This window comes from Papaver somniferum, chromosome 5 (genome assembly GCF_003573695.1).
Source record: "Papaver somniferum cultivar HN1 chromosome 5, ASM357369v1, whole genome shotgun sequence".
NCBI classification, from domain to species: domain Eukaryota; kingdom Viridiplantae; phylum Streptophyta; class Magnoliopsida; order Ranunculales; family Papaveraceae; genus Papaver; species Papaver somniferum.
Window position 1 is genome coordinate 201,265,468 of NC_039362.1, and position 11,904 is coordinate 201,277,371.

At 33.5% G+C, this 11,904-nt stretch overlaps 1 protein-coding gene across 1 annotated transcript; it reads left to right on the plus strand.

Moving 5' to 3' along the window:
- The first annotated feature begins 9,647 nt into the window (after nucleotides 1-9,647).
- On the plus strand, nucleotides 9,648-10,796 carry LOC113280570. The gene is made up of 2 exons (XM_026529181.1): nucleotides 9,648-9,929; nucleotides 10,034-10,796. The coding sequence occupies exons 1-2, from the start codon at nucleotides 9,648-9,650 to the stop codon at nucleotides 10,556-10,558; spliced, it is 807 nt and encodes a 268-aa protein (XP_026384966.1). The 3' UTR covers nucleotides 10,559-10,796.
- The last annotated feature ends 1,108 nt before the right edge of the window (nucleotides 10,797-11,904 follow it).

The window sequence follows — 11,904 nt, forward strand, 5'->3', positions numbered from 1 at the left end:
ACATACCTTTTGTTGATGAAGTTCCTCCAATTTCTTTAGTAGATCTTCGTCTTCAAATTGTGAACGCCGTGAAATTTAAAGCTCAACTACATATTCTATCCTAGTCCGAGACGTAGCTATAAGTAGACTAGAAATTAAGTATATAGTTTTGATCAACTAAACTTTACAAACAAGATTAAGATAGCAATGCTTTGAGTTCGACTGAGCAATGCTCTAACAAAAAGGGGGAGAATTAAGAAAGGATATATGTGTTGAACAACATATATATATATCAAAAAAGTAAAGCATATACTAAGGGGGAGAAATATATCATCATGTTGTGTTGTATTTCGTACTACAAAAGAGAGAATGACATATAGATTTGAAATGAATATCTACCTACAATTATTCCCTCAAATGCGTCAACAACATCATTTATTTTTAAATATGTGCAGGTTATGTGTTGTTGAAACTTGGATTCAAGCGTATGAAGAATGAAAAAGTAGAATGTTATTTAATGTGATATCATTATCTTCGTTACTGATGGAGATGCTTTGAACCCTGTATTCTCCATGAATCTTCCTAACGCTAAATTAAGATACACAATTCAGCTTCTACAACTATTGGTATGCCTAGTGATCGGATTTCAAAAGGTTTTGATGAAAGATGTTGGCTTAAGAGTAAGAATTTTCCAGTTGCAGATGCTTATGATTATTTTTAAACTGAACGATGTCTTGTTTTACCTAATAAGAAATCTGTGGAATCATTTTATTCCTTTGAAAGTTTCATTTCTAGTTTGATCCTTTTTCTATAAAGAAGCCCCAACAAGAGATTTTTTCTTTAGAGCAGGGAATGTTATTTCTCCACTTTTTTTTTTTATTGTATTTACCGAGCAAGAATCTAATTTTCATTTATTCCTACGCTATAAGATTAACACTCAAATTTCGAGCTATTTTTCAATATTTTTAAGTTATATCGATTTTTTACTGAATCAGCAAAAGCTATTAGTTCGAATTGGAGGTCAGCAAAACCAAAAACTATAAAGCACAAAATTTGGTCTATGCTTCTTTATGTAATTTGGTGAACTATTTGTCACGAAAGAATAAAAAATTCTCTAACAGTGAAATGACGAGGGTACCAAGTACACCACAATCTTTTAGATATATATCCACCTATTCAAGACACAACTTGTGTGATATAATATAGACAGGAAATGTCAAGAAGATGACAACCACAAGATGTACACTTGGTGTATAGCATAAATTCTGAACTGAAGTAATATATGGGATCAAACCAAGTGTTTGATTAACGTACAAGTGTGTTAACTTTATTATAAATAAAATAATAATTATAATGCAGAAAGTAAAGTAAAATAACACTTAAGATTTTATTAACGAGGAAACCGCAAATGCATAAAAATCACGGGGCTTAGTCCAGTTTTGAATACTCTCATAATTAAGCCGCTATACAAAGACTACAACCAACTTCGTATGGTTGAGACCAAGTAAACTAACTCCAAGTTGTCAGTTCCTTTAGTATCCCTGCGCCTACTACCAATCTGTTTAATGCATGTCAATCCTAAGATAAAGTCAACTATCTTAATTCGCTTCACCTACTGTGAAGTCTTCTAGCACTCAACACCTTTGTATCATATATCGAAATAGTAAGAGACTAATTTGTTTCAGTAACCACTCTATTCAATCTCCTTGAGTGACAAGTTAATCAAAGAAATTTTCAATTACAAAGGTTCTCCCATTTAATGAAATAGACACCTTTTTATCGGTTAGATCAACTAAGATCAAGATTACCGAAATCAAATCTTAGTTCCTAGTCTTCAAATTCGGTTTCTAAAGAGAAACACCAAATAATAGCTTGTCGATCTATACAACAAGCTATAAAAGGTTTATCAAGATAACAAAAATTTGTCGGATCTAGTCAATCAAGTGTGCACGAAGTTATCACAAAGATCAGAATACCAAAATAATATCTTATAGTTTTCAAATCTTCAGTCTTCAAAGTACCTACACAAACAACTTGATTTCACTTATAATATATCACACATAGAACGAAGTCTGTTAACAATGGATAATGAAAAGTTCTATCTTCAGATCTAGAAAAATTAGATCTGAAATCATTGACCCTTGAACTAGTACGGGTGACCTTATATCAGAAGAAAAGGATCACAAAATAAATAAACTAGATATTCAACTATATGGTTAGTCAATCAAATAAATAATGAAAAACTAAAATAACAATAACGATTCTATTTTCCCACCAACGGTACTACTAGACGCTTCTTAATCCCAAATAAATCTTTAAATGAAGCTCACGTAAGAGATTTCACCTAATTAGGGTACTCTTTTATCCAGTGAGTATTATTAGAATAGTGCTATCGGGCATCCTCACACTAAACGTGAAGTTCTTTATGTTATAGAACAAGTTTGCAATAAATAAAAACTTAACTTATAAGAGAGTTGCTCAATGGAACCTTCCAAGTAATGGCATATCAGCGTTGGTTGTCATATTTTAGTATCAAAACTCAAAAGTCGCTTGATTAGAATTACTAGAGTCAACTTCGTTAGGTTAGACTAGAAAGTCTATAAATGTTGAGACATAAAAGTATTACTATGAAAACCTGAAGATTCTGAAGACGTATATGCATCAACAAAGACATTATCCTTATACTTGAGGTTCATACAAGACTTGACTTGTTTCCATTTCCATGTCTTTACTTTCAATTCGTTTAGATTGAAATCATAACATGTGAAGTTATATACATGAAACTCTAGACATGATCATCTTATTATGACCAAAGTGTCAAGGAAGAATATATAAGTTGCTTTACAACTTAGGTACACTGAGTTACGAAGTATAATACTTATCTTTTGAGCTTCGTAATTGCGATATATACATAATATTTGTAACTTGTTTACTAAATTGTGTAACGAACTTAGGATTGATTTCATGCCTAGAAAAATATGTTTGATTACATGAGTTTAAGGAAGTATACTTAAGAACTTGTTTAGTAGTTGAAATAAATCAATATGATTGGTGTTCTAGTTTTCATTGAGATCTAAGGCAGGACCGATCCATACTTATGTTGGGAACCATGGTGGAAATGATACTTCCCTATGTTGGGAGCCAAGGTAGTTCCGATCCTTACCTATATGGGAATCAAGGTAGAACCAATCCCTACCTACATTGGAGTCATGGTAGAACCGATCTCCATACTCAAAACTGATCTCTCTAGTCATGTACACTTTAAGGTTTGAGTGATTTTGAAAATTAGGTTCGCAAAATAGTAAAGTTCAGATGTCGATATAATGAGAAATTTGATCTTGTGCATAAAACTTATATTTTCTTGTTCAAAGATATTCCTTGATATTCCAAAACCGAAATGTTTGAGAATCTTTTTGTTAATATTTTTGAATATACGTGTTTTGTTTTTCCAGCAATCAAATAAATATATATTTGGAAGATATATTAGTTAAGTTTCTTGTATGATATCTAATTTTGAGTTGTATCAAAGAGGGATTTCGGTTACACAATTGGATATTGGTCGGAACTAGACAAAACCGAATATAGGTTCTTATTGGATAACTTGAGAATATTATTGATTATAGAAATTCCTTGGTATTCAAGCTACCTTGGTCTACAAATAGTGAGGTTTGTTCTTCTGACAAACTTATCCTGAGACAGGCACTTCATTTTGTAGTCGTTGTTGTAGACGACTAATAATATTACTTATAATACTATCTTGGAGAGGAGAGCAACCTAATTAGGCGAAATATTTTACATCCTTTAGTTTAAAGACTTCATTGGGATCAAGAAGCGTCTACTAGTACCATTTGTGGGAAACTATAATTGCATTGTTATTTTAGTTTTCGATTATTGAATTGATTGACGAACGGTTGTTAACTCTTGATTGCATTTAGTTTGATTATTCTTGAGAGCCTTCTCTTCTGAAATAAGGTAACTCAAATTAGATCAAGATATTAGCGGTAGTTTAGATCTGTCTATAAATCTGGCATATGATCATCCATTGTTAACAGACTTCTTCTGTGTGATCGATCATAAGTTGGAATCAAGTTTGGTTGTGCAGATTTGAAGACAAGAAGATTTATTATTGGTTTCATATTTTTTTGTGATTTGCTTTGTGCACAAACTTTGATTATAATTGGTAGGCGATTGATAGAATAGTTGTAATGGATCGACAAGCTATCATTTGGTGGTATTATTCGGTATCTGAATATGATAGCTTGTAAATCTTGATATGATTATAATGATAATGTAGATCTTGATTGATCTAAACCGGACAAGGTACGTTTTTAGTTTAAACGGAATAAACTTTGTCATACTCAACAAAAAGTCTTTGATTTACTTCTTGAGATTGAAGAGCAGTTACCGAACATATTAGTCATTTACTGTTTGGAAGACGATCCAAAGGAGTTGAGTGCTTGGAGTCTTCACAGTGGCTGAGCAACTTAAGATAATGAACTCTATATGAGGATTCACGTGGATTGGCGAGATTGGTTGTAGGCACACAGATACTAAGGAAACTAGTGGTAGTTTACCTAGTCTCAACCACAGGAAGTTGGTAGTTTTCTTTGTATATCGGCTTAATTCCGAGAGTATTCAAAACTGGACTAGGTCCCGCGGTTTTTCTGTGTTTGCGGTTTTTTTGTTAACAAAATTTGTTGTGCTTTTACTTTACTTTATGCATCATAATTTGTTTAAGTGATAATTAAATTAATTGCACTTGTAAGTTAAGTCAAACACTTGGGTTGATCCCTATGGTTTAAGGTTTGCTACCAAAATTGTACTATATACTAAGTGTACACCTTGTGGTTGGCTATATTCTTGCTAACAGTCTCTGTCCATATTAGACCACGCAAGATATCAGATTCATAGTTTGATATCAAAAAGATTCTGGTGTACTTGGTACCCTCGCCATTTCATAACTATTTATAATGACCAAGGTAGTTTGGACATCAAGGAATTACCAAATCCGAAATACAAAAGATACACAATAAACATTTATTTTCGGTTTTATAAATATTCCAAATGTTGTCCAATTGATATACCAAAATCTATCTTGGATGATAACTCAATGTTATCTAGTATAATAAATATACTTCACTAATATAGCAACCAACGATATACTTTAATTACTTGGAAGTTAAAACCATATAAATTCCGAATATTATAAAAATATTATGGAATATTTCGGTTTTGGATCTCACCTTGAGTATCAAGAAAAATACTTGAACATTAAGTGATAAGAGTTTAGGACATGTTCAAACTATTATGTCAACATTATTAACTTCCCATATTAAGAAAACTGTATTTCTGATAGCTTTCCAAACCCTAAGTTTATAGCCGAAATCGGGAAAAAAAATTATTGGTTAATCAAGGGATTAGCCAGAGATCCTTATGAAGGGATCACAACTGCAAGAAATCCTTGGGACAATTCCTAGTATAGATCCCTGTTTAAGGGATCGGTCCTACTAGAGATCCTATGGATCGGTCCTAGTAAAGATCCTTGTTTAATGGATCCGTCCTAGAATATACCATTTGATTTCTTTTAAATATGAAACAAGTTTTGCAAGTATACTTCCTTAAAATCATGTAGTTAAACATAGTTTTATAGGCAGTGAATCAACCCAAAGTTCAACATACTAACTAGTAACGATTTACAAAGACAATGTTATGTCAAGTTTATGAAATTCAAAATATAAACGTTGTATTTCCTAATTCAATATACGAAAATTGTGTAAAACACTAGTATATACTTCCTTGACACTTTGATCATAATGGAATGATCAAGTTACTAATATTAGAGATACTTATAATAATGTCGTACGTTATGTTTTCAATCTAAACAACTTGAAAAAAAACATAGATAAAAATGGAACAAGTCAATTTTGTACTACTAACCTTGAAGAGGAGGGTGATGCATTCTTTGATGCTGATACTTCTTCAGATTCTTCAGAGTAACATGAGAAAGTCTCCCATTTTAAATATTCCTAGTCTAATATAACGAAGTTGACTCTAGTAATATAATCAAGCAACTTCGAGTTTTGGAGCTAAAATGTAACAACCAAACTTGACATACCAACGCTTGATGAGTTTAACCGAGCAATGCTTTAACAAACAGGTTAAAAAAATAACAATCAACTCATAGTGGCAGTCCAATGCACCTTTTTTAATTGGGCTTTGCACACTCTAAATTTTGATAGTTTTCCCATGTCAACTTTAGTTTGTAAATTGGATTTAACTGTAAAATATCCTTTGAGCAGGGACTATAGAATGAGTGTAAAAACATTTGTTCACTACCAAATCGAGTGAGGGATTACGAGAAAGAGTGATTCTGACTTTAGGATAACAAAGTAAAAGATTAGGAGGCTGATGTTCAGCCGCACTGAGAGAATCATGTGCCTCCCATGTATGTATTTTTTTTTTAATAATAACATTAACATGCGACCAGTATTAAACAGTTTAAGATAAATAAAAAAACTGAAAAAAGTGTTTGAGCGGCTAAACGTCAACAACTTCATGTTTTTTTTCAAGCGACTGAAATCCACCTCTTAGTTTCGACCGTTGGACACTTTTTCACTTGAATTGGTTGACAGCGGACCTCTCCACTACCCATAGTAGCACCTAAATTGATCACAGTTGATATATGTTCTTCATATTGGGTGAGAGCTCTCATTCCATAGCCCTTTCTCTTAACAATTTGATTGATTTGTTTTCATCTTGATGTACTCCACTTATTCCTGATGGCCGACTTTTAACCATTTTTCCATTTTCAAGTCAATTTTTTTTTTCATAATTAAAAACCAAAAATAATAGTCTAAATAACATATTAACTCTGGAATATTTTTTCATTTCTATTTGTTACCTTCAAAGTTTTTCTTTAAAATTTAAAGTTTCTCCAAACTAGACCTATGAATGGTGAATCCTTTTAGGAACAATGAGTCTCATACAAAATTTATGGCTACTTTATGCATAGTTAGGACGAAAATTTAGGGACAAATTTTGGAAAATGTGTGTTTAATAAGTCAATTTCAGAAGTTAGAAGCATAATTATTTTTTAGCTTAACAAAAATTTAAGTTTTTACTTATTGAAGTCATTTCGAAATGGTGTCTCCAAACTAATTTATGACTTTTTCGACTTAATTGAGTCGAAAAAAGAACTTTGTAAGGTGTACCCAAACACCTTAAAAAATAATTTGCTTCACAAAAGGTAGAACGTTTTTACTCATAGATTTTCTTTTTCGTGTTCCCTTTTTTTTTAATAAAAGAGGAACACCCTCGGAATGATATATATGAAGATAGCCGATTTTGAAAATCGGAAATAATTACAGGATTTTTCAAAATCATTACACTATCATAAGATTTATGTTTATAGTATTTCCGCCATCTCTTGACTATCCATCCTAATTTTACATACTTAAAAACCTTTTTAGTATTCTATGACCAATTTATATCACATGGCCTAACTAGTTTTGAAACGAAACTAACGTCTGATGCACAGAGTAGTGTTTGGATCAAATCCAACCATGTGCTTTCAAGAATGTGTAAATCTAGCTTACATGAACTAAGCTTTTCATAATAATAATTTGTTACATCTAAAAATAAATAACAAAGTCTTATATAATTGTAGCTTAACTATCAGAGGTTTTCAGAACGAGTTTTTTGAGGTATGGGTCAGGATGAAACTGCCTAAATCGACGTTGGAGTCACTGCAAGTGATAAACTTGTCGATGATATTAATGTTTATGTTCTTGCCTTTGTTTCCACGGAAAAAGTGCTAAAAAACTTGAACCGATAAAATCTTTCCTGGTTGATAAACTCAAAACTCAATGGAGAATTATCCGAGTTCATGAACCTAACTGAGAAGAAAAATATCAGAAATGGGGTAACAAGTCTCCCTAAATAGTAGATTTGGATCCAAACTTTCATCAAGACCATGTATCTACCAGGGAGAGGCATCACCAAACTTGAAGCATAAATTTATCAAGTTTCTACCCCTACCAAAAATCATCATTAAAGAGATGATCAAAGAACCCATACATGAAAATGAAGACATAAACAAAGAAAAAAACGTAAAAACTAGAAACAACAACAGAAAAGAGACTTGATTTGACTATAACTATCGAAAATGCTTCCTACCCCATGATTGTCCACCAAAGCTATCCCCCATTACGTGTCACTTAAATTGACTCATTTTCTTTAAATGGACCCTCTGCCATCTCCACTGAAGCATTTTGACAAAATCTAATGGCCTAAATCATGTCACCTAATGGGGGTGATAATGGTGGATGATAGTGGGGATGAGTACCACTTTCGACATTAAACAACCCCAGGAAAGGAATTAGAGAACGTTTGTAGCCTGATAGACACTAAGATGCGCGGAGATACCAGAAAAGAATATGTTGTGGGGACTTGTTTGGAAGTTACGGGCGAAATTACTTGTACGTCTTGACGTCTTTTATTCATCCAGTCACAACTCATACCTAAATAAACAACCAAAGACTATATCAAACAAACTCTCCATATTATTTTATAGCCTGTTTGGATACTATTCTACAAGTAATTTTTTTTGACTTATAGAAGCAAAGTAATCATAAGTTAGTTTGTGTACACAATTTTTGAATGACTTCTAAAAGAAATAAAAATCGACTTCTTGTAAGGTAAAATGTATTGCTTTTGACTTCTGGCATCCAAAAACATTAGTAGGGCGTTTATGTTTTTGGAGAGGAAGTAGAAAGGGAGGAAAAAATCGCATACTTAAATCACTTATTTTTAATTTTTTGTGTTCCAAAAAGTTAATTTTTGGAAAATCCACAAAATAGTCATAGTATTAGGCGCGATTCACAAAACCATCCTACTGCTACAAGCTATTAGTCATACTTCCGCTAAGAAGAGAGTTAAGTGGTGACTCACATACTCTAGTGAAGTTGCCTATGTATTTTCTTATTTATCCCTCCAAACATAATTTTAATTTTGCTTTCATTATAGTTGTTTTGAGGGTGGTGCTATTTATAAGTGGTGGTGCGGCCACTAATATATTGTTACGTCGCATTCAGGATCGTTACAGCGTGTTCACCTAAATTAATTTCAAGCTCAAGAAAAAAAAATCGAACCACCTTGGTCTTTTTGGTAGTCTGGCAGTGGACTTTTTTGGTAGACTGACAGGGGACTTGGATATATCATTCACCTCTAGTAAATTCTTATTGTTTTTACATTTCCGTGTAAAATAATTAACTTATGGTTTTGGGTAATTCGTTTTTCAAAAAACAATAATCCATTCTTTTCATATCTTTAAATGAAGTACTGTTTGTTTGGTTCACTGCTACAACCAACAGTCGTAGTACAGCTGCAACAACAGCAGCAGTTTGCAGGCAGACAGCCGAGTAGCAGGCGCCGTTTCCCTTTTCTTACACTCTTCACTCCCCATCACCTTTCCTCATTTGTTTCTTCCTATCCATCTCTCTCTATCTCCACAAGAATTTAAAGCACAAAGAAAATATATCCCCTGATGGAGATTGAACCCTGTCTGCCTTTCTTTCTTTCTTTCATCACTGCTCTGCTCTGTATAATTAAACCGTGAACTCACTCACTCCCTTCTCTGTCTCTACTGAAAATAATCAAAATTCAAAAGAATGGAGCAGGATGATCATCATCATCATGAGTATTATGCTTGTTTACCACAGTGGTTAGAATCACTACTTGATGAGAAGTTTTTTGTTCCATGTTACATTCATGAAGATGCAAGGAAGAACGAAAAGAATGTATTCTGTTTAGACTGTTGTACTAGTGTTTGTACTCATTGTTGTCCTTCTATTCATGATTCTCATCGGCTTTTACAAGTTAGAAGATATATTTACAAAGATGTTCTCAGACTTGATGATATTCAGAAGCTCATTGATTGTTCTCATGTTCAAGTAAGTAGTCCTTTAATCATCATCTTCTTCATCGGAATCACCTCTGTTTTCTCTGTTTTGTAGAAATTAACTTTCTTTTTTTGTTTGATTTCTTGATTTTGCAGAGTTATACAAGTAATGGTGCAAAGGTGATATTCATAAATCAAAGGCCACAGTCGAGACCATTTAGAGTTTCAGGGAATACGTGCAGCACCTGTTACAGAAGTCTGCAAGAGAGATATTTTTTCTGTTCTTTGTATTGCAAGGTTCAACATCTAGTAAAATTAGAAGGTGGGGTTTCAAGATATCTCTATGAATGTGATTTCTTGCCATTGTCAGAAGAAGAAGGTAAAGAAGAAGATGAATTTGATTATGATAATGGTATGATGACTCCTGATTCTGTTCTTGAATCACCTCTGCTTTCTTCCCGTACCCATTCTGGTTCGAGTACTGCTAGTGCTAGTGGTGGTAATTTGGGAATCGATTGCAGAACCCTTTTAAGTACTGCAACAACTGATTTTGTGAGAAAGAAGAGGAGTAGCAAAACTGGTAATTCAAGCTCAAACAACAACCAATATCACTGTTCATCACCTGAAATTGCTGCTATGAATCGTCGGAAGGGCATTCCACAAAGGTCTCCTCTCTACTGATAATTATGTTTGGTTGGTATTTTTGCTCTGTTTTTTTGTCAATTAATGGTTTCTTTTTGGATGGGGGGGAAGCAATAGAGAGATTCAAGCATATTAATGCCTCCATTCCAATTTTGTAGAGAAGAAGAAACTTTTTTTTTTGAGGTCCCTGTTTGATTTATATTTTGCCATTACAATCTTTTTTCTCTCTGTTTCAATTCTGTGGATATAATTTGCAGAGAACAGTAAAATTCATGGCGGGGGGTCTGTTTAAACTTTAAATTTCTTTCTTATTACTTTTGCAGTAATTTCATTTGCCATCCAGTACTTCTTAAATTTTAGTTAGTTTCAATTGAGCTAAGTTTCATCAATTTGGGTGTACCCTGTCTAATATCCAACTTCAAATGTCACAGAATTCTCTAATTTTCTTTTCTGAGTGCAACAGTTGGGTTCTAACTAGTCACAGTGTCAATTAAATTTTGCGACGTTTGCGTGTGTTGGATGCCAATGTCTTAACTGTTGGTTGATTTCTGTACATTTGTTGTTTAAATCTCTGTTACTGACCATCATAGGATTTAGTGTTGCAACTATGATGAAGATGGTGATTATTAAAGAGGAGCATTTATGCAAGTTTCAAATTAGAAGGCAAGAATAATGTGTAGATGCAAATTGAATGTTTTGTCAGGGGGTTAGATAATTGGAGGGAAATTTTGGATTGGTAGTGTAGTGTGAGTGTTTGTTGGTGGAAGGGTTTTAGGGCACATGTGTTGTAAAGTTAGAGGGGAGGTTGTGAATAGGGACACACTCTCATCATCTAGCAGAGCAGAGGTAGCTCTCACAGGCTAAGGGTTGAAAAATTGGGACTCTGAAATCTTATAGAAAGCTGTGTGAAGAGTGAAGACCCACCTCTCTTTGCTTTTGTTTCTACCTAGGCTAGGATATAACTAGAACAATGACAAAAGAAAGAAACATAAAAGTATTCAAAATAAAAGTTTGTTTTTTTGGAATGTCATTTTCTAAGTTTTTCAATTTTGATTTTGGGAAGGACTTTTTGGCATTGGTAACAGCAGCACGAAGAAGACCAATGCTAAATTAGCAAGGCTGCTAATGGGGGTACCAATTTGCTTGGGGGTGTACCAACCCCAAGGCAAATGATGTTTTGTCTTATTAGCATTTGGTACACCCCCAAGCAAAACCAGTCCCCCTATTAGCATATGTAAATTAGTATGTCTACCCCAACAGAGAGAGGATGAGAACTTTGGACTCCAAAGGTTTTTCTCACCAGGAGGAGGAGTATTCACCAGCAACAAAGAACAAGAGAAAGTAATTCAGCAGGAATTCTTTCAAATTCAAACATCCCCCCCCCC

Coding starts and splice junctions, on each gene's coding strand:
- LOC113280570 (XM_026529181.1), top strand. CDS start 9,648: ATGGAGCAGGATGATCATCATCATCATGAGTATTATGCTTGTTTACCA. Junction 9,930..10,033: donor TTGATTGTTCTCATGTTCAA/GTAAGTAGTCCT, acceptor TTGATTTTGCAG/AGTTATACAAGTAATGGTGC.